This window comes from Syngnathoides biaculeatus, chromosome 2 (genome assembly GCF_019802595.1).
Source record: "Syngnathoides biaculeatus isolate LvHL_M chromosome 2, ASM1980259v1, whole genome shotgun sequence".
In the NCBI taxonomy this organism is placed as follows: domain Eukaryota; kingdom Metazoa; phylum Chordata; class Actinopteri; order Syngnathiformes; family Syngnathidae; genus Syngnathoides; species Syngnathoides biaculeatus.
The window spans coordinates 34423793-34451600 of NC_084641.1; the positions used below are offsets into that span (position 1 = coordinate 34423793).

Consider the following 27808-nt stretch of genomic DNA (forward strand, 5'->3'; position numbering starts at 1 on the left):
ACATTTCAGTCAAATCTACGTCAACTGAAAGGGTTACCAGTGCACCAACAATTTATGTGACATTGAATTTTAAAATGTGAGAGGTGGGTTGGCAAAGGGGTGGGGAGCAGTCAAAAAAAAAAAAAAAAGTTGTGATTGATCCCTCACGTTGAAGATAAGGTTTAGTGTTGCCTTGAATGCTTAAATTTAAGGTGGTGTGATTATTTGTAAAATGTAACGTGCTACTGAAAGTTGCTATGAACAAATTGCTCTAGTGGAATTATGAGAAAATGACAAGTCAAAATTTTAGTGGCACATGAGACAGCATGTGCTTTTGTGTCACTGTCAAAGCAACAATAATTAAAAAAAACATTCTGGCAAGAAGCGGTGCGGTCGCTGCTTAATGCCACCCTCTGTATCACAGGGAAGTCTCCTGGTTGATGTACAGCTGTTGTGGATTGCCTCATTTGTTTTCTGACACCCATTTACTTCAAGATGAAAGGGAATACAGCAGGAAAATGATAGTCTTCTGAATGATTAATTAATATGCTGTCAGTCTAATACAAAAAGTACAGTGTGTATTCAGAGGCCCTTGACTATCAGCCATTGATTTGAATTGACAGCCAGACAAACAATGTAAGGGCAGATGTTCTACAGATTTGGACAGCCTATGGATCTATACAGCCTTTTGTTAGCACTTAAGAGTTTGACAGTGATGGAGTGGATGTGATGTCTAGTAGTAACAGTGATAAATTTATTCAACATGAGCTATAGTGTCACATTGCCTGGCTGCAAAAACATTTTTGCTACAAGGGTTTGTACTCATTTTACAGCAATTTAAATTAATATACCTAACCCTAACATAACACAAATTCAGGTTTGAAAAAAAAAAGTCACATAACGAAGCTAAGACCTGTGCCGATTCAGCACCAAATTCTATTCCTTGATATTATTGATAAACTCAATCGGCATGTGCAGGAATTTAGTCATCAAGATTTGATTTGTGCAAAGCTTTATAAAAGGTACTTCCTTGACTCATCTCACCAAAAAATATGGAACTTAGTAACATGGTTTTAGTATATTCATGGCTAACCCACACACTATAGTTATACATCACCCAATTTCCACCTAGAGGTATTAAACAATCGAAGTACAGAAAGTACTATAATTCTGTTCAACATGTGTAAAACTTTCCCATGATTCAAGTGAGATTACCACAGGGTGCCCAACAGCATATACCTGACCAATGTGTATGATTTTGAATCATGTAAATTGTTTCCTCCAAACTAACAATTTTTGCTTTAAAACTGTGAATATCTATTGGACTTGTTTCCAGATTTATGTCATGGCTTTCACAAAGAAAAAGGTTTAAATGAGACTGCAATCTTACGGCTACGCTTAATATTTTCTTTCACTCCCTAATGTACTACCATTCCCCCCTCCAGGCTACCTTGCCGAAAACAGCCATGCTCAGGCACCTCCACCAATACCTGCGGCAAGGGAAATATAAGGAGTATTCAATTAGGGCACTACATAGCACTCGGTAGCTGATGTGCGGAAATTGCAATTTCCTCAAAATGATTGATGGGGTATTACAAGACGTCATGGGAGTGCAGGCGATGAGAGAGAGCGTAGTGGGAATAACATTGCCCTCTGGTTATGTGGCACAGTGCTGACTGGCTAAATCGCAGGACGAATATATCTGTGTGTGAGTATGTGTGTGGGCACATAAATATTTCATTAGCAGGCCAGAGTGGCATTTAACGGAGTTCATGTTTGATCAGATTGTGGGGGAGGTAGCAGGGAAGTCTTTGCCTGGATGCAGTAAAATAGTTGAGTTCACAAATTAACATCTCGCCCGCCACTTGTGTTTTGATGAGATGATGTTTTTACCATGGTGTACTGGCCAGGTATTCAATCACAGCTGTCAGAGGAAGGGTGCTAATAGTTCGCTTGAGGTCCATCGTCTCAATTTTAATGAGCTGATATAAAGAACTGATCCCTGGTCAGCACTACTAAAAGAGTGATTCTATGTGTGACTTGGGGCGCAAATTATCAGGTCACATGTGAGAGCACACGTGTCTGGCTGATGGAATGAGTGATGGATTCAACGACGGAATACTAGCCGCTCAGGGAGTTTTTTTACCTGAGGTGCAGTTGAAGGCTCAAGAATAGGACAAGGGAAGGACTCCTCACATATTGCCAGGCTCCGAACAAGCTTTAGCCTGGTCTTAGGCTGTCAAGGAGGGTGCAGGAGCAGACAGTTAAAACCATACATTTAAAAATAGCGAGTGACACCCACAAGCTAGTGGAACAAAAACATGGGTTGCCAGCAAAATGTCTTTCTTTCTCGTGACTGCAGGTTTTTTCTTCTCTCTCTCAAAGAATCTGGGGCAGTTAGTGGTTCCTCCATTCATCCATTTTCTGTACAGTTGATCCTCACTAGGGTCACAGACCTGCTGGAGCCTATCCCAGTTATCTTTGTGAGAGAGTAGAGGTACACTGAACTGCTTACCAGGAAATCGCAGGTCACATAGAAATGACCAGTCGCACTCATATTTTCACCTATGGACAATTTAGTCTTCAATTAACCTATCACACTTGTTTTTGGGATGTGGGCGGAAACTGGAGTACCTGGAGAAAATGCACGCAGGCACGGGGAGAACATACAAACGCTGCAGGTGGAGCCGGGATTTGAACACCACTTCTCAGAACTGTAAGCTAACTGTCCCAACTAGTGATCACCATGCAACCTGCTTCCAAAATTTACCAAATAATTTAACCCAAATTGAAGCGCTTATCCCCTAGACTAATTTTTCCCTTTAACTGTCTCTGGAGAACTTTAACAGCAAGCACATCACCACAGCCTCCATTGTGTGCCTATTCAAACCTCTCAACACAAATTGGAAATCAGTCATTAGCACAGATGAGATTTGACAATGTTCATGAAAGTCAACAAGTACATTGTACAGTGTATTCCAGTACATTGTAAAGTGTATTCCAAACAATTCACATGCTTCCTTTCAAAACATGCGAGTCAAGTGGTCCGTACCTTCAAGTATTTCAGAGGTTGAACATGAGAGATGTTTGGATGGATGGAGGTGTGTGGAGGAAAGTACACAGGAAGTAAAAATCATATTGAACTTTGAAAGTCAAGAAAACTACTGCCTTGAAAAAAAATATGTATGAGATTTTGCATTACACATGACAACATTTTGTTTATGTGTGCAGCACAAGAGTTCAAGTTAAATAACTTCACAATACATCTGGAAAACAAAGAAAACATGAGCTCACAGATCCAAACTCTAAGCCCACCGCTCTCATTTGTTAAATAAATACACTAACTGTGTCAGTGTATTTATTAGTGTTCTCTCATGTCGTTCAGAGAGACAAGACATTTAGGGAAAAAAAGAACAGACATGCACAACTATGAGAGGGATGTGAAAAGCAAGATTTACATCATTTCTGTTACAGAAGTCTTTTACAATGGGTTTAACGCGTCGTATGTGAAAAACAGTTTGTATTACTAGTAAAGCGCCACTGCTTTAAACAAAATATGGAGAGAGAGAGAGAGAGAGAGAGAGACGAGAGAGAGAGCGAGAGAGAGAGAGAGGAGAGAGAGAGAGAGAGAGAGAGAGAGAGAGAGAGAGAGAGAGAGAGAGAGAGAGAGAGAGAGAGAGCGAGAGAGAGAGAGAGAGAAGAGAGAGAGAGAGAGAGAGAGAGAGAGGAGAGAGAGAGAGAGAGAGAGAAGGTTCAATGCCTCTACGTTTAAAGCACTGGTGCAAGGCACTAATCCATGTTAGAAAGTCTCATTGTCGTATGCACCAAGGAGACAAGGTGGGAAGGTAGTAGGTCAGCCAGCAGGAGCTTTTCCAGTATAAATTGGAGCAGAACCCTGTATTGTGCCTGCTAATCCCAACAAGACTCTCTGTCCTTCCCGTCTGCCCTCTAAAAATTATGGAGGACAACCACTCCCCCCTCTCTCATTGAGCTCGAGGGCCTAAAGTTGTATAAAATATTGAAATGGGACATTGCTTGTGACCTACAGCACCCCTTTCTATATCAGGTAATATTGAAGGGAGGGGCAGTGGGGAAGGTGGAAGAGGGCTGGGACTGCGAGTGCACCGCTACACCAGCTAATTGAGTGGCATGGGGCCGGTGGGGAATGAACAATGTCAGCAGGAGATCAAAGAATGGAAATGGGAAAGAGGGAAAGGGCTGAAGTCAGCAAAAGTAGGTTGGCCACCAGCAGAGGATGGAGGTGCAGAGCTGAAGGCAGATGGTGGCAAATCATAGTTTGCTCTCCTTTTCAGTTTGGATGCTTTCAGTCTCTCTATCTCTCTCAAATACACCTACACGCATCCAGTCCTTGATCATGCAACAATGATCCCTAACTAGTTTTTGTCCCCATCCAAATTTTGCAGACAACATTAAGCATTCCACCTGACCTTGCAGAGATATAATTACGAAACCGCCTTACCAATTACTTGTCCTATGACCACAGACATTTATTAATAACTAATCATTTCAATTCCGGTAATTCATTAAGTTATATTTCATTCCCATTTGAGGCGGTGATGGACAACATACCAAGAACCTCGTTTCAAATGGATATCTTTGTAATACTCCATATGGAAAAAGGGGATCGTTAATTTTATTTTCTGTATTTTCTGCTACTGCTCAAGACTTCCACCAACATGTAGAAGATGCTAATGACTGATGATTCATAAATAGTCCCGAAAAAGGCCACATCTGTCATTTGGAAACAACCATAGTTTGAAAAACGGGTATAAAAGATGTTATGCCTAAAACAGGCATATATGTGTAAAATCACCTGAAGTTGAAGCACATTATTGAGTGCCATGCAGGAACTTGTTGCTCCTATGTTTATAAAAAAAACAAAAAAACAGCACTCACCCCATCATGATCGTGGTGCCAGTTAAGACGCTAGTGTGTTGGTCCATGAACCGGACCAGAAGATAAGATAGTTTAAGAATCACGTATGGTGTTTTGTTTACGTTAGCATTAACAGTTACTAGTTAACATCATTGCGTGGGTGATCACGCAAATTATTTAACTGTGGGCTGGCCGTCGCTGTCTGAGCTAACTGTTTAAGACAGTTGGGTTACACAATGTGGCATTTGCAATATCTGTTTTTTTTTTTAAATTCACTTTATTTACAGATCACCACATTGGTTTTATATTGCACTCCTTCCACATGACATTCTTTTTTAATTCTTCTTTTCCTTCTTAATTTCTTTCAGACTATGGATGTTTACATGCATTGCTACCTCCTAAAAGTTAAGTGAAGACATACAACAGAGGCATGCCCATAGTATTACATGAAAATTAATATTGAATACAGAATTTATTAACAATTAGAATTATAGAGCAATGATCATGGAGCACAAGTGAACAGTATGCAGGATCATTTTCACCCTATTTTATGTTTTCGTACAATAACTGTCCTGCAGTAATGTTCTTGACAATTTACAAAATATGAAATTTAGACAAACTGCCTCACAGTTCTAAGGATCCATGTTCAAATCTGCCCTCGCCTGTGTGCAGTTTCATGTTCTCCATGTGTCTGCGTGGGTCTTCTCCGGGTACTCCAGGTTCTGCCCACATTCCAAAACATTCAAAGTAGAGTAATTTAAAACTAGTGTGAATGATTGTTTGTCTATATGTGACCTGCAATTGGATAGCATCCAGTTCCGGGTGTAAACCACATTCTCCCCAAGTCATCTGGAATAGGCTCCAGCATGCCAGCGACCCTAGTGAGGATAAGCAGTACGGAAAATGGATGTACCAATGTGCAAAGAAAAATAAATTTATTTCTGTAGACCGTTACCCTCACAGTTCTGAGAGTTCTGTGTGACCTGCAATTGGCTGGCAACCTGTTCAGGGTGTACCCTGCCTCCTGTCCAATGACAGCTGGGATAGGCTCCAGCAGTGCCACGACCCTCGTGAGGATAAGCGTCTCAGGAAATGGATGGATATTTATAAATGTTAAATAAACCTGTTTTATAATGTAAATCAATTTGGTTTGGGGCGGTTATACACATTTATAAATTTTATTACAATAAATCGAGTCATATCAAATATTGACATTGCGGGGAAAAATTGGGATGTCAAATTTAGGCCATATTCCCCCTAAACTAATTTCAGGAGGAGTATAATGAGAGTTGGCTGGATGTCTCCTATATTGAATGGGTCATATAAAACAAAAAAACAGGAGGTACTTTCCCCACAAAAACCACTAAAGACAGAGCCACAGTGTTGTTCTATCATGTCATGTTGTATTGAGCATTTTGACATTTTTTTTGTGTGTTTTTGTTTGCTGATTACCAAGATAGCATGGTTTAAGATTTCACTAAACCTTTTCTCTTATTGAACAAGGAATGGATATAAATGAATAAAATTAGGCCTGTACAAGGAACAAGTCCCAAGTGCAGTCAACCCATTCGAATCGAGCAGCTCCTTGCGTGCCATGACTTCGCAAAGTGTCGTGAGATTTTTGATGCTGCTTGGTATGAAGCACATATCGCCAGCATTGTCAAGAATGTATGCTCAACAGGTTTGGTTCAAAAGTGTTCAAACGCCGCCTTGAGAAGCCAATAACAGCTCAAGTGTAATGCAATCTTAATTTAGGGGGAGGTCTCTGTATGAAATGCATAGTCAAAGGTAGATTGTTTGTGAGAGTAAATGGCTTTCAATCTGAATAACTGATCACTTTTTTTTTTTTAAAGAGAACATGGTCAGCCTCTTCAATGATTTTGTACTAAAAAATGGGAGTGAATTAACTGCCACTGTTGGATCTCCAAAATACATGAAAACAGGGACAAATATAAAACAAGTACATATTAAACAAAGGGGAAAAGGATGGGAACCACTGCACCAACATGAGCCATCTGAGTGAATAACTCTCACATTAAATTTGGACAATAAAGACTCATGTCACATAAGTCACCCACTTGTAGCTTGGCGGAAAGCCAGATGTGCATGCAGAGGCGAAGTTCATTTCACAACCATGATGAAAACATTTAGGTAAGGCAACTAAATTGTGACGCAAAATCCAAATTCATCAGAAATATGACATTTATCTCAAGTTTGTTCTGTCACAGAAGGGACCTCAGCTTGCTGCAACATGCACATGGACACATGAGACTGAATACCTTCATTATCGATACGAGTGATGTGTGAAAAGGATAAGAGCCAATTACATTTTGAAAAGATGAGAAACATTCTAATTTATATATCAGCTTTCAAACTGGAAGTTAATTCATGTAATGTATTTAAATCATAGAAATTCATTAAAAACACTTTTCAAGTTTTAATCAGTCAGACTTGAAAAAATGTGCAGAGATTCAAAGTATATCAATACTTTTTAACAATGAAATTGTCACACTGAGCTAATTGGCATGTAGCAAGATTTCCGATCCCAATTCACTGTGGTTATCACAATGTAGAGCCATGTCCTGTTTCTTTTCCAGTCGGCACTAATGATATTTTTCATAATATCCTGTATTTTATGTCCTGAATGACGTGGGTGACAGCATATGCCCAAAGCAGTTTGTTTGAGGCTGTTCCTGAATTTCTATGGAGTCCCATCTAAAATGAAAAAATGTAACCCTTCAATTTCTTATACAGTTGACCCATCAGTAACTTGGAAATTTAGCTTTCAGACAAGGCTCCAGCACAGCTATCATTGACCGCAGAAATAACACCGTAATGTTAGTGGAAAACAACTACTACTCTCAATGGTCTAATTTACCTTGGCTTCTACTGTATTTATGTTGCCAGAGTTTTCTTTGGCAACCTCATCAGAAACTTCAGACTGGGTGGCATTATCTTTTGGATACACCATGGCGTTGGCAGCCTCAGAAGCCTTCGCTGTTTCAAAGTCGACTGTATCAGACATTTTCATGGCAAAGTCTCACTGGCAATGTTGGCAAAGATACCTGAAAAAAAATGAAGAATGAATAAATAAAGAAAGAAAAGACGCGCCCCATTAGGAATTGTCTCAACCTTTGAGAAAAGCCACTTTTAAGACTGAGCCTGAAAGTCCCAAATAGCAAATGAAAAGAAAAGACAAAACTGTTAGGGCTGGCCCTGGGCACCTTTGAGGCGTGGCATTGCGGAAGCTTAACTAATCAAATGGCTGATCAATTATTTTCAGCTAAGCATGTAACTGTTTATTGAAAAAGCACACAAAAAAGGGACATCCATGTAGAAGTAACTGACTTCCAGCCCACCGTTCTACAGTGCTCTTCTGCAGACCAAATGTGCTAGGCTGAAAAAGATGCGAAAACACAGCTGGGATCTAAAGAGTTTGTTGCTGAATTTCAATGGCCTGTCAGTTATTTGGGAAAAAAAAGCAACACTTGTTACTGCTTTACATTATTTTTTCATTCTCAGAGAAAACATCTTCATACCCCAGAGTGTTGCACATTCCTTTGAATATTTAGTGTCTTTTACTGACATTCTGATGGGTGAAATCTCCTGAGTTGCCCTGTTCAAAGATTTACATTACTGGACAGATATTTTTGAGAGCCAGTAAATCAGTATTCCGTCCCTCTCAGCATTATTCACTCCACCAGACACATTTTTGCCTTTGGACAGGTGTGTCACAATTTGGGGATTTCAAACTTTGGCGCATTTTAATTCTGATGCCTTGTTTCCTACAGTGGGGATGATTGCAGTGTTCTCACTTTAATGGATCGCCTTTAGTATTTTATAAGTTTTTTTTTTTTTGTTTTTTTTAAAAAAAAAGGCTTTTTATCTGGAGAAAATCTGTTACCTTGTATGTGATGCTGAAAAGAAAAATTGCCGCTCATGTGCTCCAAGAAAATTATGGCGTCACTAATATGGAAACACAACTGCAGCTAATACACTCGGTGCAATGGGTGCTATTTGCATTCAATCGAACAGGCTGTAAAACAGGAAAAATAAAGACGTATGTATTACATAGTTTAGAGTGATACAAATTATTTGCTCATCATATGACAATTAGCAGTTTTAGTGCCATGTTGTTTCTGCTGTTTCTGAATGTTGGGTCATTCAATAAATAAGGTGAATTTTATCGTTATAAGGACTTCTGATAAAGATGGCTAACTTTTTTTTTTATATTTGTGTTTTACTTCTTTTTCACATGGATTTAATTTCTTTTGCAGATTAAAAAAAAACTTTTTAGTTTTGGCGATTAAAAAAGATAGCTGACCAGGAAGCATGATCCAGGATTGTTTTTTGGTTGCCGAAGGGTGCAAACCAGTTGAAAATCATAGGAGAATTTCAATTGTGTATGGTGCTACATTTTTCAGCTGAAAAAATGTCTATAAGTGGGCTAAATTTTAACAGAAGGACGGAGCAGTGTTGAGGATGAACACAACCCTGGGAAGTCTACAGAAGTGAGGTCTCCTGAGGTGATTGAATCAGTCAATGACGTCATTCAGTCTGACAGACGGGTGAGAGTGGATGACATTGCAAGGACTTTAAAATTATCTGTTGGGGCAGCACACAAAATTGTCCATGATGACCTTGGCTACTTGAAGTCAGCTGCCGGTAGAACCAAAGATGCTTACTGCAGAGCACAAACATCGAAGGGTCGTGTTGTCCGAGCAGTGTCTCTCTGGCTATGAGAAAGATGGCGATGAGTTTGTGAAGGTGGTCACGTGATGAGACAGGTTTTGCACTATCAGTCCGAGTCTGAACAGCAGTCCATGGAGTGGAAACACGCAGGCTCTCCAGTGAAGATGATGATCAAGTCCCAACAGTTCCACAAGCAAGGTGATCCTCACCGTTTTCTAGGATATCATGTCAGAAGGGGCGCATTTGCCTCCCATAGTTAGGGTGCACCGCACGTTTTCGTTGGCGAATGATATCGTAGAATGACAATTCTGCAACTTTGCGCATGGATGACGCGCTCTCCGCTCACATTTATTTTTTCGTAGACATTGAAGTGAATAATGTTATATGTATTTTTCTATTTTAGAACGTTTATCGGGCTGAAACTTGGGCTTTAAGGTTGTTATGTTGCTTCCTATATTTAAAATATAGAACTAGCTTTTTGGGCAATGTATCATCTGTGCTTTCATCCTGAATCAGGCTGTGCCATGGTGGAATTTTAACATTACACACCATCTCATCGTGCACTTTCTACTTTGGCTTCAGACCAGACCGTTTTACTCAAAAAAGAGAAAATCTCGTCCAGTTTCACCACTTTTTCTTCTATTATTCACATACCCCGACATTCATTAAACCAACAGCATTTTTTATTTTTTTTTACATCTACCATTATTATCGAGAGTAAACGTATGCAGCATGTTTAATTATTTGCTCTATGGGCCGTTTGTAAATATGAGTGTACCCATTTAAGAGCAGAGGTGGGCGGGGTCAGATAGAGTAGGAAGTGGTGTGGCCCAGTGTGGCTGCAGTTCGTTGTGGGAGGCAGAAAGCTGCGTGTTTAAAAACAAAAAAAAAAATTGAAATCATGCTGTAGTTCACAGTTCGCAGGGGTCATCAGTCAGAAGGAGTCCTCTTGCATCACGAGAATGCAAGGCCTCACACAGATGGTGCCGACCATCAACGAGCTGGGCTGGGAACTGCTCCCTCATCCCCATTACAGCCCAGACCTTACCCCTTCAGACATTCACCTGTTTAGTCCTTTGAAAGCGTTTGAGAGGCACAAAGTCTGAAAGTGACGATGAAGTCAAAAGTGTTGTGACCGACTGGCTGAGACATCAGTTGAAAGATTTTTGCGGTGAGGGAATATGAAAGCTTGTACACAGATGAGAAAAGTGTGTGACAGTGCTGGACGATGACGTTGAAAATAAAAAGTAAGCTTTTATCTGTATTAGAAGTCCTTATACCAAATATTTCACCTTACTTATTGAATGACCCTCGTATTATTACAAGTTTTCTCAGCATTGGTTTATAGGAATTACTGTAATGTGAAAAGTTTTTGTTGTGTGTAATATATAAACCCAAAAATATCCAACTTATTACTTGGTCAAGAGTTATTCTCAGACTAATTTTACAAGATGCAAACCAACCAGAAAACATACTTGGTGCGAAGCCATTGATGATGATCGTGGCAAAGGATGAGGTGGTTGGGGAAGTCAACAAGGCCTATCGATCCTGTCTAAGACTTACTTTCCATGCCTGCTTCAGCCGCTCCATATGGCAACCACAGGCCCGGACATCCTCATGACCCCTGTTGACCTGCCATCCAGAGAGGCACGTGAGTTGATGCTGTGGCATTTTTTTTCCTCTCAGGGGTTAGGAGTGACAGCAGTGGCAAAAGAGTCAGCAAATTTTCATTTGGAGGTGAACAGTGTGGTGAGTGTGTATTTTTGGGCTCATTCGTGCCTGTGCACCATAAATAATGAATGAACACTGAGATGGGAATGCTGCTGAGGCCAAAGCAACATTATGTATTCAGAAAGAACCAAGGAAAGAGCATTCCTGCACTAAAAACCCTATGCCATTTGGTGGCACATGCCAATCAAAATGTCTGCCATGTATGAAGACTTAACTACAAGGTGAAACTAGTTGAGAAAAGCAGATGTCTTAAAGTAGAAGAATAAAAGACAACGCAAAGGACTCAGAATGCAGTAAAAATGTCCTGTACAGTAAAATGTCTGAATAGTAAAACTGTATTTTTTTTTCACCCCACAGCACATTTCTAATTCACTTACTATATGCACAAGAATGGGACATTAATGCTTCTGTTAAGTGGGATCAACAACACGATTTCCAATGAGACAAATGAGGCAGATAAACAGATTAGTAGATACTACACATTTCTCATCACATCCCAACATTTTTCATTTTTCTCTAATCTCCAACACACTGAATGGGCGTGGCACGGTGCCAAGGCTGGCATAAATTAGTGCCAAAGGCTGGGTGCTGTTCATAACATCTTTTGTTTCACGTTCCCCCTTTCGGAGCCTCAAAAGGTCAAGTGGAATCCCTGCTAACTCTATAATCTTTCTTCACATGATGCCATAGCCTTCAGCTGTGTGAGGCGATGATGGGTGGCAGGTAAGGATAAAATGGTTTACGCTTTATCAGCCAAGTGGTAAAATTTCAAATGGTTATTATAATAGTTTCAAATTTCAATTATCGTTTCAAATTTCAATTATCGTTTAATCATCCTTCCTACTGCTTAGCTTCACTGAGTAGTGGCACCAGTCTTCGGGTTCTTCATAACGTGTGTGCCATTACAGTAAACAACAAAAGACGACGTAAACCCTATAAGAAGTTTAAAACAGAAAAGATGGACATATGTTACCATGTGACAAAACATGCAAAATTCTATCCCAGGTGACCACAAAATGTTTTCACCTTTAAAGATGAGAGCATAAGTATTGGAGTATTTTTACATTACATAAAATGTAAAATTAAATAATTATTACATATGTAGAGAATGACAGGAGAACGCAACATCAAATATTTTCTCATCGATGTGAATTTGTACAGTACACTTATATTAATTTTAGTCGCTCCCATTCACAATTTCTGTCATTATATGCATTATGTTGCCAATGTATATTTTTTTCCATTCATAATAAAAGTTGAATTTTTTTAGATGGACATTTACTTATATTTCATGTGTACATTTCAATATACAGTATTCCAAATCATAATAAGACTTATGAACATGATAATTTCAGTAACTGTAATCTGATGGGAAATGTTCATATTATAGTGGGAGCAAACTGCTACAAATATCTTTGGTACAGTAATTTACACAACCATACCCATCAGTGAAAACTAGAAATGACACGCGAGTTAAAGCTGCTACATCAATACAGCTCTGCAAGGCTGCGGGCGTTCGGGAGAGCAGACATTGCAGCTGCAGTGTAGGCAGTTACCTTCACAACCTTAAATTGAAACATTTATGTTATCTGTATGCAGGCTGGGAGAGACAAAATCAATTGGTGCTTTATTTTATAGCTGCATCACACCTTACATGCTGCATTGAAATTGCAATTCATTTGTGAAATTGATCCATTTGTAAGCGCTCTGGCAACGTGCCGTCACTGACAGGGAGTGGTTCGCCGGTATTACAATCACAATAGAACACAACAACCCTAAAGTGGCTCCCTCCGGCGTCGTTCACTGTCACCTCGCATATTCACGACACATAAAATTGCCATAATAGCAGCCTTACACGATGCAGAGATTAATATAAAACAAAATCAATCAAGTTTCAATAAGAGACTAAAAAAAACTGTAGGGGTTCATAGTTAATTTCAGCCAGATTGCAATAAAATCTAAATGAATAAATAGACAATGACATTGAGATAATTTTGGACTGGGCTCACCATGCAAAAGCACATCATTTTTTTTGGTGTAAAGAAAATTGTTAAGGGGGTGAGGTGGGGGGGGCATACTTCAGCCTCTTAATGAACAACTCTTGCAGACAATTATGAAGACAGCAGGCTAATGAGAAATTTCTGTGCGGGACACAAGCAACTGCAAGTGATGACATGTACGAAAGAGTGGTAGTTGAGGTTGTTGTAGTCAAATGTTTTTCTTTCCTCTCAACATGCGCACACACACACAAACACACACACCTGACTCTCACAAATTGTGACCTTTCAAGCCACTGTGGGTGAGGGCAATTGTCGGGGCTAAAACCACCTCGGGTGTAGGAGAAGGGCCCTCAGTTTCATCCTGAAGTTCAACTCTGCTTGCAGCGCAAATGCGGGGAGAGGGTGAGGATAAGTTAAATACAGAGTCAAAAATGCACGAGTCCTCACAGGAGGGGAGGATACATTTGTTCATGGTAATTGACACATTAAAAAAACAAAAGATGGAAGAATAACAAAAAGCAGCTCTAACTGCCCGCTATCAGTCAGGCATTGTGAAAGCACCAACACAAAGACAAAGCTCTGAGGGTGTCAATTTATCAGCTTTTAATTTTTTCACTGTGACAAAACTGGCACCAATAATCACAAAACACATTTTGACCAAGAAAAAAATTAAATAGAGCCAATTACTCATACAACGTGGCAGTACTTGCAAACGGCATTCTAAAAGCCACTTTGTATTTTGCACAGCGAACAACCTGGCTAATAAAATAAAACACCCAATAAACAGCTAATTAGGATACTAATGCAGCTTTACACTCATGGCACAGCAACAAAATAGATTTTTGTGTTTCGCTCAGCTGAGTAACTAATGTACTATTTCCTAGTTATTTCTTCTAATTGCAAAGCCAGGAAAGCATTGACAGGGGAGCTGGAAAGCCATTAGTGCAAAGCCAATGAAATTATAGCACTTTCATCCCCTGCTTCCCTTAATTTCAGGGCAACGAAAACCTCATGTCATCTTAAGGAACGACCAGCAAATGAATGGTTAAATTAACTGAAAAAGCATAAATTAGCCCCTAATTGCGTGGTGTGCTGTGCCTCCAGGTCGCATAAGATGATGTGAGCACAGGACACTGCGGTAGAGGCGCAGGCAGTCAGTGTTAATAAATTACATTTGCAGCAGAGCATGTAGGTAATCCATTACCAGTCCCAGAGGATACCTTATTGGGAATATCAATCTGGGTAATTAAAAGGAGACAAACTGAGAAAACTGGCATATGCAAGTCTTGCAGTTTTACTCGCGAAAACAGAAGTTAAAAAGTCTGTTGTAGTCATTAAAAGTTCATTTGCACCTGCAAAATGACAGACACTGCAAAATAAGGAAGGAAGAGTGAAAACATGACTGGATCCTCTTGGTTAATTGTGCGATCATTAAAACCAAAGCATGCCCAACTCTTGGGTATTGACAGCAGTGTCTGAGCTTGCCGAGCAACACTGTCCTGATATAGGATGCCAAATCTCACTTTTAAAAACCCCAAGGCAAAGATCAAACACTTACGCAGCGACCTAAAGCACAGAGATCGCAATGGTATAGAATTATATACTGTAAATATCTTTTCAGTTTTGTTGAAAAAGCATAGAAATATATATTGTATATATATTTTCTGTTTTACTCAGTCTGAATTCCAACCGAATTAACCAAATGTAAAATATGCTCAGATAAGAATAGATGACAGACAAAATCAACAAGTAAAAAGAGCACATTGATAAGGAACAATCAGAGAAGTGCAAGACAATATTAAGATGTAGCAAGCGTGAAAGACCTACCTGCCCTCCTTCCCCAATGCAACTCAGCTCTTCAGTTTCCATTGTGTACAGGAGGCACTATTTGCTGGAGAAGAGGCTGGAGTCGCTTCCCAGCTCACTCCTCCAGCAGCTGCCGGCTGCCTCCTGCACACTCGTGTGAAAGAGTGAGCATGAGATGGGGAGAAGGGGGTCTAAAAGAAGTGGGTGAAGGGGAGTGGGTGTTACAAAAAAAAAAAAAAAAAGGATGCTGCGCAAGCACAAGTCTACCTGCCACAACCCATCAAGCCAGCCAGCCTTGGAGACAGCGCCAAATCAACAGCTGGTCCCTGTGTGATGTCAGAGCCCAAACAGCCAGTCACATCAGCCGAGGTTGACTGCCGCTATGGAGGGCTGTATGAACCAAAGTCAGCACCTAAATGGGTCTCTTCATTAGCTACTCTGCTTTAGGATGGAGGCGGGGGAGACAGAGAAGGAGGAAAGGGCATGCAGGGACATGGAATAGAAAGAATAAAATGCAAAGAGGGAAGAAGGCAGAAGAGAGAGAGAGAGAGAGAGAGAGAGAGAGAGAGAGAGAGAGAGGAGAGAGAGAGAGAGAGAAGAGAGAGAGAGATGAGAGAGAGAGAGAGAGAGAGAGCAGAGAGAGAGAGAGAGAGAGAGAGAGAGAGAGGAGAGAGAGAGAGAGAGAGAGAGAGAGAGAGAGAGAGAGCGAGAGAGAGAGAGAGAGAGAGAAAATAGAGGCAAACCTGCAATGAAGGAGAGGAGAAGGTTGGCAAACTGAGAGAAGAGAGCGGACAGTAACGACATGACTGCAGCCTGCTAGGTGCTCAAACACCAGGTGGAGAGTCGATAGGGAAGCGCTGGCTGCTGAGAAGCCGAGCTGTTCACTGGGCTAACGTCCCAATAAAGCTGGCACCCTGCTTCTCACACAAGTCGACGAGGCTACGGCTAATCCTACTTGACTCAGAGAACCTGAAATACCGCCCAGCGCACAGGCTGAAAGGAGACTTCTGTAAGCAAGCAATCTACTTGAAGCAAATTAGAAGCTTAATGGATCTGCTGGAAACAATTTTCTGCCTGTACATAATGAGAACAGATCGCCGACCTCCTGTATTTCATCTATATATGCCTTTAATCACTCCGGAGCATCTAATTGGGAAAATAATTAGGGATCATGACACATGCAGGCGAGGAGTGGTAATTTCATTAAAATATCTATTTTGAGAAGATGCACAGGAAAAGGTGAAAGACATCCTCACAAAGCATTTTCATCACTAGGTGAAGTCGCTAATGTGCCCTGTGGAAAACCCAAAGTCTCCTCTCCTATTATGTGGCCATTTCGGAACATTTCTCATATTTTAACTGCAAACACAGTGGGCGGCAAAATTCCTACTGTCACTGAGCAACTGCCATCAGGTTGTAACAACCAATCGTTCCTCAGAGCCATTCTTCGACAAATGTATTATTGTGCTTCTCTTATCCTGCGAAGGTCACCGATTAAACAGTAACAATTTATGGATTGGTAGTTGAATTATTTAATAGCCAGCTGGACCAAACAATGTAGGACAGGGAGATTTCCCCTTGGAACGTGATTAATTATTCAGTCATTGAGACATCTTTTTGACAGAAAGGTACAATATCCTCAACCTCAATATTGCACAATATCAGATCCTAAGTAACACTGAATCAGGCCAACAATGATTCACACATTTATGACAATGCATATTTTACCATTTTCTACTTCGGATGGTTGACTAAACATTAAATCCACACAGAACGTCTCAGGAGGGAATACCCATTAACGTATAGATCGACTAACTTTTAAATTTCCTGCGGGATAATCATAATATCTCCCAATCCAGCTCCACCAGGCTTTCCTACTTGCTTCATAAAAATAACACCACTGTATCACTATGTTTAGTTATCCATGAGACAATCCATCCATGTTGTAACTTTAATCTCTGTACATTTCAACCATGAGGCAATCATTGCCCGTGTTGATCCATCAAAAACACTGTGGGGTGCGGGCTGCTGATTAGACAAGACCAATGATTTATTTAAAATTTTATAGTAAGTGACAAGCAAATCAAGATGGTTTAGCCACAACAATGTCAACAATAGCATTCTCTTCCAGATGATACTTTGTCAACAAAAACGATGCCTTCACTCATTTTTAACCTTTACTCCCCCATTCACGCCTAAACAAGAATTTATGCAAGGTACTAGATCCGCGACACGCATCTTATTTAGAAATAACGTCCAAGTGAAAATGGCTCGAACTATATTGAGTCATACAACAGTGTTGAATTGAATGGACAGAGAATACATTGCATTTTAGGATTCTAAGAATTGCAAGTTATGGAAAACTGATTATATTATTCTCGTATATTTCTAATTAAATGCGCCATAGCAGCAATTTTGCCATTTTGTGCTTTTCGTTTCTTTCAACATGCGTCACATGCGTCAGCACAACCACTTCCCAAACACCGCAACAACATGCGCAAAACCAGCCTCCACTCGTAAAGCAGCAGACAAGACCAACAATTAACGTGTAGTATGGAACCCAAATTTTATTGTAGTAAGAACGGGCCCAAAAGTTATGTGTTTCAATGTAATGAAATAGGTGCATCTAATCTTGATCCCGCTCGCGCAAGTAGCGAAGTTGTTGTTTTTTCCTAGCTTGGAATATGTTTGCTTTCGGGCCATGTTTGGTTCTGTGTGTCAAAAAACAAACCAAAACTGAGAACTGACACGGATTCAGGGCTATGCTAATGCACATTACCTGGCAGTGTTGAATGCTGCTAACATCAGCCGGGCCGGCCAAGGACAGGGAGCTGTCTCTCACTCATACACTCGCTCTCTCTTTCACACACACTCGCGAGACTGGCTTACAACAGTTGCCAGAAAGCTAACAAAATGCGACACTCCTCGCACTTCTAGGGCTAACAAGTTAGCTTAGAACTCGTGTGAGGAAATCAAGTGTTTGTCTTACCACTTCGCTTCACAAATGGTGCGCAGCCGCTGACGTGCTCTGTTCTTTTTCACGCGAACGTGAGCCCAATAGTATTCTGAAAGTAGTGAGGGGCGAGGTTTGATAGCGTATAGTGGCACTGAAAGTAAAAGTAATGAGGTGCGAGGTTTGGTAGTGGATAGTAGCAGGCTGCTGTTGAGCGTCGGTCACTTAGCTCCTCACGCTCGATATGGGGGCGTTGAAAATATATCACGGTTCACCGTAGCTCCACTGTTAGTATATTCCAACGTACAACCATTTGCCATTGGAAATGTTTCCTTTTCATCCGTGTAAACAATTCCTACTGAAATTGTTCAGTAGCTGTGTGTATTTTTGTGCGTGTAGCTGTCATGAATCACATGTAACAGAAGGTTGATGGACTTGCAATCGTGATGTTGGGTTGGATGGAGATATAAACCAAGTGCACCTTCATGTTTTGCCGGGATATATGGTCCCATGTTGCAGCCCAAGATACTTTCTCCTCCACAACTGATTTTCGTTGTTTACCTTTTACTTTCGTATTTGGTATGGAAAACACACGCAAGCAAAAATGACGACTGGGATTTTTACCTAGATACAATGACAAGACTATGACGTACACGATTCGATTTTAATCATAATACTTGGGCCACTGAAGCTGTGGTGGATTTGGCTTGCGAAAGTTTCTTTTTGGGACCGAGTAACTACTATATATGATGGTATGCTACTTGGCTGCACAGCTGTGCTTGCAAGTTTGGAGTCTGTGATTGTGTACTGTTAAGAATGTTATTTGTTTAATTGCTAATGTTAAATTGCTTACTGTATTGATCTGGGAAATTGTAGTACAAATCTAACCATACCGGAATTTGGAGTCCGTTTTGGCTGTTAATGTTTATTCTTTTAACAACTAGTAGCATTCCAAACATAAAAGAACGTTGAGCATTTTTACATGAACCTTTAGACTTTCCTGTTATACGTTAGCTTGGTTGGCTACATTGTTACTTGATTAACATTATGTCCCATGAGCTCATGTTGAATGAGGAAATCAATTCTTAGACTCCACTGTATATCAATTTCTTTAAACACATTTTGCTTTCATGTCCTTTCTTTTGGGGGAGCATTGTCTTTATTCTAATTCTGTAAGGTTGGACTGGTTTACAGCTCAGTATTCTTGTTTACGTCTTAACTTCAGATTCAAGCCACTGGTGAGGACGTAATAATGACAACGGATGGTAGTGGCCCGCCTCAGCCCTCTTATTGTGACACAAGATGGTCACAGCAGATGTCACGCCTGCCTCCTAAGCTATTGGAGCGCTTGATGCCATTCCAAAGGGAAGGAGTGCGATTTGCCTTATCTAAAAATGGAAGGTAAGCAATGGCTCTTTGTGAGATACATATGTATGTGTATATAGATGTAAATATATATATTTATCAAAAATGTCAATCAACGCAATGTTGTCATCATTTGACCCTCAGCACGTGCACGATACATACTTAAGACTGATGTAATATGCAGTTATGGAGATAGATGGTGTGAACATTGCAACTGGCACAAGCTGTAAAGTTGAAGACTGCAAACGTGCAAAATTATATGAGGCTTTGAGAATGTTTTTTTTAGCCTCACATTGCTCTCATATTTACATTGCAGAATAGTTAAATTTGCCTTAGACTTTTCAATTATATTGCTTTTATTAATGCTTAATGTCTAAGTGACGTCTACCTGTTGGTTCAGTATTTGAATATTAATTATATAAAAAATATATCATCATGATACCGTGCAGTACATTGGGCGGCAGAAGCTAATCTACAACCACTTTGGAACCAAAGGTTATGGTTCAAGTCTTGCTGTGGACAAAAAAATGTCAGAAGGATGCTAGACCGCTTACTGATGAAAACTGGGGTGGCCTTCAGCAATGCATCAACCATCAGCCCCTTTTCACACACCCTCCAACCCATGCTAAGAGGTTTAGCGTTCTTTGTGCTCCTTCAATGTTGACATTTCTTCTTGCATGCCTGCATATGTGTGATCTGGTTCTGTTCTCACTATGGACTATCAATGATAAATACAATAATCACAAAATAGTACTGTCTCATTGTAGCAAAAGTCTGCTATTGGCTGGCAACGAATTCAAGATGTACCGGCTCCTGCCCAAAATCAATTGTGATAGGTGCCAACACACCAGCGACCCTGGTAATCATAAGCGGTTCAGAAAATGGATATGTGGATGCAGCAAAACATTAAAACACAAACTTATTGGAGCAGTGCTCCAATTTCATTGAATTTAATGATAATGCCCCGACAATAAAATCCTTCTGATTCTGATGATGTTACTGTTACGTTGATAAAGTCTGAAAGCCACAGTAAAAATACATCTTCAGAAAGCAAGTCAAATTCAAGTATGAAAATCCATCCATCCATTTTGTAGCCGCTTATCCTCACAAGCGTTGCGGGGAGTGCTGGATCCTATCCCAGCTGTCAACGGGAAGGAGGCGGGGTACACCCCTAACTGATTGCCAGCCAATCGTGGGACACATATAGACAAACAGCCACACTCACCATCACCGTTATGAGGACCCGGGTTCAATCCTGGACCTCCCTGTGTGGAGTTTGCATGTTCTCCCTGTGTCTGCGTGGGTGTCACTTGGGCCCTCCCGTTGACAGCTGGGATAGGCTCGTGCGCCGAAGCGGCTTAGAAAATGGATGGATATATTCCAGATATAAATAAACCATTAGATATTTCTACGGCGTACTCAGAAAATAAGCTCGCATTTTTGAAAAACTTTGGACATAGCCGATAGCATTCATTTAGCTCACATACAGTGTGAAAATAAGTATTTGAACGCCCTGCTATATTGCAAATGCAAAAAAGAAAAATCCAGAAATCACAATGTATGATTTTTTTTTTACCAATTTATTTGTGTGATACAGCTGCAAATACGCATTTGAACACCTGAGAAAACCAATGTTAATATTTGGTACAGTAGCCTTTGTTTGCAATTACAGAGGTCAAACGTTTCCTGTAGTTGCACATACTGCAGGGGGGATTTTGGCATACTCCTCCTCAGAGATCTTCTCTAGATCAAACAGATTTCTGGGCTGTCCCTGAGAAACACGTACTTTCAGCGCCCTCCAAAGATTTTCTATTGGATTTAGGTCGGGAGACTGGCAAGGCCATGCCAGAACCTTGAAATGCTTCTTACGGAGCCACTCCTTAGTCTTCGTGGCTGTGTGCTTCATGTCATTGTCATGTTGAAAGACCCAGCCACGACCCATCTTCAATGCTCTGACTGAGGGAAAGAGGTTGTTCCCCAAAATCTCATAATACATGGCCTGGGTCATCCTCTCCTTAATACACTGCAGTCATCCTGTCCCATGTGCAGAAAAACACCCCAAAGCATGATGCTACCACCCCCATGCTTCACAGTGGGGATGGTGTTCTTGGGATGGAACTCATCATTCGTCTTCTTCCAAACACGGTTAGTGGAATTATGACAAAATAGTTCAATTTTGGTCTCATCTGACCACAAAACCTTCTCCCATGACTCCTCTGTATCATCCAAATTGTCATTGGCAAACTTAAGACGGGTGTTGAATCAGCTGGTTTAAGCAGGGGAACCTACTGTGCCATGCATGATTTCAATCCATGACGTCTTAGTGTATTACCAACAGTCACCGTGCTGTCGTTTAGTCCTGGGCTTATTTCTCACCTTTCTAAGAATCATTGAGCCCCCACGAGGTGATATCTTGCATGGTTCTCCACTCCGATTGCGATTGACCGTCATGTTTACCTTCTTCCATTTTCTAATGATTGCTCCAACAGTGGCCTTTTTTTCACCAAGCTGCTTGGCAATTTCTCTGAAGTGCTTTCCAGCCGTGTGGAGTTGCACAATTTTGTCTTTGTTGTCTTTGGACAGGTCTTTGGTCTTGGCCATGTTACAAGTTTGAGTCTGACTGATTGTATGGGGTGGACTGGTGTCTTTATGCAACTAACGACCTCACCTGTGTGACATCCACGAGGTGATATCTTGCATGGGGCTCCACTCCGATTGAGATTGACCATCATGTTTAGCTTCTTCCATTTTCTCATGATTGCTCCACCAGTGGACCTTTTTTCACCAAGTTGCTTGGCAATTTCTCCGTAGCCCTTTCCAGCCATGTGGAGTTGTACAATTTTGTCTTGTCCATGTTCTGTTATTGTTGTGCTCCTCCGTGAGCATCACGCCCCCTCTTCAACACCTCAAGTTCTGCATGTGTGTATTCTGGCTCAAACGCATAGGCCTGAATATTGCACATTGTTATTTTTGTTTTGATTGCTCCATGGCGGTAGTAGTAATAATATGGATCATCGACTCATTGTTATCCTCGCTTTATTGGCTATTAGCACACAACACTTCCCGGCTCCTATTTGCGGCGATGCGGGTGTCAAGACCATCGGAGGTGCTGGGACCTCCACGCAGTGTGATTCATGAATCCACATCACCCTTTCAGCGAGCTTCACTGCAGTGTTGGTCACGAGGAGAACTTGAGAAGGTCCCAGCCTCCATGTTTTTCACTGGAAGTTCTTTATCAGTACGAAGTCACCAGGTTTAACCTCATTCAAGGGTCCATTTGGCGGCCTTGGCAGTATTGCATGAACTTATTTCCTGACATCAGAGAGCAGGTTAGTCAAAGATGGGCAATACTTGATTATGTTGTCCTTGCAAAGGTGTGTGTCCATCGTCATGCCTGCAGGATGCAGTCCCAACATTCGGACGGCCTGCGATGAGGATCTCAAATGGGGACAGATTGTGCCTAGGATGCACATGCATCCCCAGATACATCAAGACAATTGGCAGACACTTGATCCAATATAATTTGTGTCTTCACAACTGGCGGCACAGCTGTCAAGCATTGGCCTCACAGTTCTGAGGACCAGGGTTCCATTCTGGCCCACCTGACGCCCTGCCGGCATGGGTTTTCTCCGGGCAGTCCAGTTTCCTCCCCTATCCCAAAAACAAGCATTAAGTGGACACTCTAAATTACCCCGAGGTCTGATTGTGAGCGCGACTGTTGTCTGTCTCCATGTGCCATTCGATTGGGTGGCAACCTGTTCAAGGTGTACCTTGCCTCCTGCCCGTTGAAAGCAAGGATAGGCTTCAGCACTGCTGCGACCCTTGTGATAATAAGCTGCTAAGAAAATTGATTGATCGATGGATATCTTCACAACATTTACTTAATCTAGCTTTTAGCTTTTTCCCATTTTTCTTTTTCTACTGCACCGTCATACTGGCGATGGTAACTACAATGTGTTTTGAAGTCAAATTGTAGTCTATCAGGAAACTGAGTCATTACTTCACGTGGGAATAATTTCAGTTAAAAATGCTTTTGCCACTGTAGACTCTGATGCATGCTTTGCTGGAAATACTTCAATTCATTTTGAAAACATGCAAACCATGACTAGACAATATTTCTTGCCTTCACAGCATATTCTGTGAAGTCCAACATTACATGTTGAAATGGCTGTGTAGGTCTGTTTTGTGAGCGGGCGCGGTTTACCATAATTGAAGCGAGCACATGTGAGGCAAGATTTACAAAAATTAGATGCGAAACCAGACAACCGTTTTGTAAACCAATGACATAGCACCGTAGAAACTATCCGCCCTTTTTCAACATGGCCCAACTCATGCATGATTTTAGCATAACAAAAGACGTAGAGGGAGACGAGGCTTCAGGCATCAGGGCCCATCCAAATACCATTCTCGAAAGTTGCCACACACTGTCGCCATACAGCAAAGTCGGCTAGAGTACATAGTGAGTGAAGATCAGCAAGAAAAAGAGAGGGGTACAAATGGGCAGTGGAGCGGGAAGAGGTGAGGTGGAATGAGGGAAGGGCCAGGCATGAAGCAGCCATGGTGGCTGCATACACACGTCCATTTTCAAAGAGACAGGGTCAGAAAAGTTGATGTATGCTACACATTAACACTGTGCTATAAGAGATGGCATAAGGACAGCATCGAGGAGAGCTGCATTCTCGTCATGGTTAAGAATTGTCGTGCCATCAGATTTAAAAAAAAAAATTTCCGGTGGAGGGCACCAAAGTCATGGACCACGCCAAAAGTGTGGCTGTGTAAATGGTGACGGATTTTCCTTCCACCAAACGACAGGCCTCTGTGAGTGCCACCAACTCAGCTGCTTGTGACGAGGTATGTGAAGGGAGTGCTGATGAAGCCACAACTCCAAAATCATCAACCACCACAATGCCACTACAGCAGGAACGAGTATCAGCATCTTGTGAAGTAGATACATCTACATAAAAGACCAAATATGGATTTTGCAAGGGCATATCAGAGAGGTCAACACGAGGTGTACACAAGTGCTGTAATTCTGCTATGCAAGAGTGTGGCTCCCCCTCTTCAGGGAGTGGCATAGGAGTAGCAGGGTTCAGAGTTTTGGAACGTCGTACTGATTTGAGGAAGGCCCAACAGCACCGTGTTGTGTCTGAGCCTACATGCAGCAGACGAGTGTGATGAGTGTTACTCTTGCAAGATAGAACTTGTATTGTGGGGGAGATAAAGAGTGAGCGGTGCGTGCCCCACATAGTCACATGTAGCATGTACAGCCTGTCCACTGGCTGCCACCGCACGAAGGCACGCAGAAGCCACTGTGCCACTGGATCAAGTTAACGAGAGAAATACCCCATTAGACGAAGATGGTCGTCATGGCGCTAAAGCAACACTTATGTCATGTTTTTGTGGTGTTCTTAAGAGTTTGGAAGAGTCTGGAATCCCAAGAGTAGGGCCGAATTGTAAGCCACACTTGTCTTCAAAAGCACTGGTATCCTCAGGAGTCCATTTAACATGTGATGAGGACATCAGGACCTGTCCTGGCTGAGAGAACGTCATAATCAGTACAATTTGGGATGAATTGTCACAATAAGAGCGCATTCCCCAAGACGAAAACACCTCTCAACAAGAGCCAGCACTCGAGCTTGAGAAAGCATTTTCCCTTGAGGAGTGAAGATGCGTCTAAAAAACTTAACCTCTTTTGATACTGTCTGCAGTTTTGATAGAGATGCTTTGTGGCCTTCTGACACGAGGGTTTTTCAAAAGTGATCATAAAAGTCTCACGCTGTTACTTGGTGGGAGCAGCAATCAACAAGTCATCTTCATATTGTAGCAAAGCTGTACCCAGTGTGAGTGTCAAAGATTCAAGATTGGGGCTAAATGCCTCACAGAAGAGGGTGGGGCTTCATGTCAGCCCTGGGCACAACCGCATCCAAGTGTGCTTTTTTCCCCTCTAAAGTGAAAGCAAATCAAAATTGTGAATTTTTTTGAACTGGCACAGAAAAAAATGCATTAGAAAGGTGAACAAGTGAAAACAACTTTGTGCCAGGTGAAATTTGGCTCAAATGGTGTAAGGGTTTGGCACACAAAGAGGCACATTAATGGCTTGGAAATCATGAACAAAACAGCATTTGGTTGCATGATCTTGAGGTCCCATTTTTTTCCACGAGAAATATCGGCATTTGAACTGCTGAATTATCACATTGTACAATTATTTCATCTTTGAGCAATGCTTCAAATACCAGCCAAATACTGTCAACAGCATCTGCGCGCAATGGGTATTGACGCTGTACAGAGTGATTAGACAACTTAGGCTTAATCTAAACAAGTGGACATTTTCTAAGTAGCCCAACGTAATGCTTACTGGTAGCCCACAGTATTGATGGGACTTGCTTCAGCAGAGGAGAAATGTCCGTAGGAATTTGTATGTGAAACGACCGAGATTGGACCAAGGTCATCTTCAACGTGAGATAAAGGCAGCACAGGTGTGCGCCCACTAAAGTCCTTTCTATGTGCATTAACAGATTCTGAAAAACACAGTCAGATCTGATGTTGGTGCCCAGTCGTGCGCTGACATCGTTAAACAAACGGGCCTGCATCCTCCCATTTTGCTGCCAGTTATTTTGCCAAAGAAATGTGTGGTGCTGAACAGACAACATAAAAGACAGCCAGCTGCACCCGTGTTAGTGAGACAGACGCTGCGCAAAAGTTTATCAAAAAACTTCACTGATATCCAGGAGTGGTACTTTGTACTCTGTCCTAGGCTTTCACTCGGTCTACAAAGACACAATGTAGCTCCTTCTGACCTTCTCTGTACTTTTCCATGAGCATCCTCAAGGCAAATAATGCATCTGTGGTACTCTTTCTAGGCATGTAAACATAATGTTGCTCTTTCCTGAGTCAAGTCTCCACTACTCTTTCCCATAACTTCATTGTGTGACTCATCATCTTTATTCCTCTATAGTTTCCACAGCTCTGAACATCGCCTTTATTAAAAATTGGCAATAGCACACGATTCTTCCATTCTTATGGCATCGTCTCTCCTGCTAATGTTCTATTGAATAAGTTGGTCAAAAACTGCACACCCACCTCACCAAATTACATCCATACCTCCAGTGGTATGTCATCGGGCCCAACTGTCTTTCCTTTTTTCATTCGGTTCAGTGCCTTTCTAACTTCCCCCTACTAATCATTGCCACTTCCCGGTCATTCACACTTACCTCTTCTACTTTACCTTCTCTCCCATTTTCTTCATTCATTATCTTCACAAAGTACTCTTTCCATCGACTTAGCACACTACTGGCACCAGTCAACCTATTTCCATCGCTATCCTTTATCACCTTTACTTGCTGCACATCCTTTCCATCTCTATCCCTCTGTCTGGCCAACCTGTAGAGATCCTTTTCTCCTTCTTTCGCACCCAACCTGGTGTACATGTCGTCATATGCCTCTTGTTCAGCATTTGCTACCTCTACCTTTGCCCTACGACTCATCTCAATGAATTCCTTTCGCCCTCCTCAGTCCTCTCTCCCTGCCCCACTTCTTCTGCGCCTATCTCTTTCCTTGGATGACTTCCTGTATTTTGGGGTTCCACCACCAAGTCTCCTTTTCCCCTTTCCTACCAGAAGACACTCCCAAGTACTCTCCTTCCTGCATCTCTGAATACGTTGGCAGTAGTATTCCAGTCTTCTGGGAGCTCTCCCTGACCATCTACAGCCTGTCTCACCTCTTTCCGAAAGGCCACACAACATTCTTCCTTTCTCAGTTTTCAACACTTAATTCTCTGCTCTACCTTTGTCTTTGTAGTCTTCCTACCCGCTACCAGAGTCATCCTGCACACCACCATCCTATGCTGTCGAGCTACATTCTCCCCCACCACTACCTTACAGTCGGTAGCCTCCTTCAGATTACATCGTCTGCACAAAATATAATCCACCTGTGTGCTTCAACCTCGGCTCTTGTAGGTCACTCTATGTTCCTGTCTCTTCTGGAAATAAGTGTTCACCCCTCCAATTCATCCTTTTTGTGAAGTCCACCACCATCTGCCCCTCAAAGTTCCTTTGCTGAATGCCGTACTTACCCATCACTTCTTCATCGCCCCTGTTTTCTTCGCCAACATGTCCATTGAAATCCACACCAATCACAACTCTCTCTCTATCTGGGATGCTCAGGACTACTTCGTCTAGTTCCTTTTTCTCTTTCAATTTGAGGTCACATCCTGCTTGTGGGGCATACCCGCTAATAACATTAAACAAAATACCCTCAATTTTAAATTTCATCCTCATCACTCGATCTGATACTCTTTTCACCTCCAAGACATTCTTAGCCAGCTCTTCTTTTAAAATTACCCCGACTCCAATTTCTCTTCCCATCTACTCTTTGGTAGAATAATTTA

The 27808-nt window shown here is 41.6% G+C and overlaps 2 protein-coding genes across 12 annotated transcripts in view; one reads left to right on the plus strand and one right to left on the minus strand.

Annotated features, from left to right (window-relative positions):
• The window catches only part of LOC133491405 (R3H domain-containing protein 1-like), a 57237-nt gene extending 39215 nt beyond the window's left edge, over positions 1 to 18022 (minus strand). The window contains 5 exon segments of the mRNA XM_061802467.1: positions 2126 to 2215; positions 7754 to 7940; positions 8780 to 8911; positions 11131 to 11199; positions 17884 to 18022. Coding sequence (XP_061658451.1) covers positions 2126 to 2215; positions 7754 to 7906 — 243 coding nt within the window. The 5' untranslated portion in view covers positions 7907 to 7940; positions 8780 to 8911; positions 11131 to 11199; positions 17884 to 18022.
• zranb3 (zinc finger, RAN-binding domain containing 3) overlaps positions 17979 to 27808 on the plus strand; it is a 180007-nt gene continuing 170177 nt past the window's right edge. For 7 of the 11 annotated variants that reach the window (XM_061802368.1, XM_061802377.1, XM_061802399.1 and 4 more), the window contains exons 1-2: positions 18431 to 18636; positions 19283 to 19458. In XM_061802368.1, the coding sequence (XP_061658352.1) occupies positions 18568 to 18636; positions 19283 to 19458 (245 nt within the window). In that variant the 5' untranslated portion in view covers positions 18431 to 18567. Of the gene's footprint in view, positions 18112 to 18430; positions 18810 to 19282; positions 19459 to 27808 lie in introns of those variants that run through there. The other 4 variants (XM_061802428.1, XM_061802437.1, XM_061802392.1 and 1 more) reach the window with 2 other exon arrangements.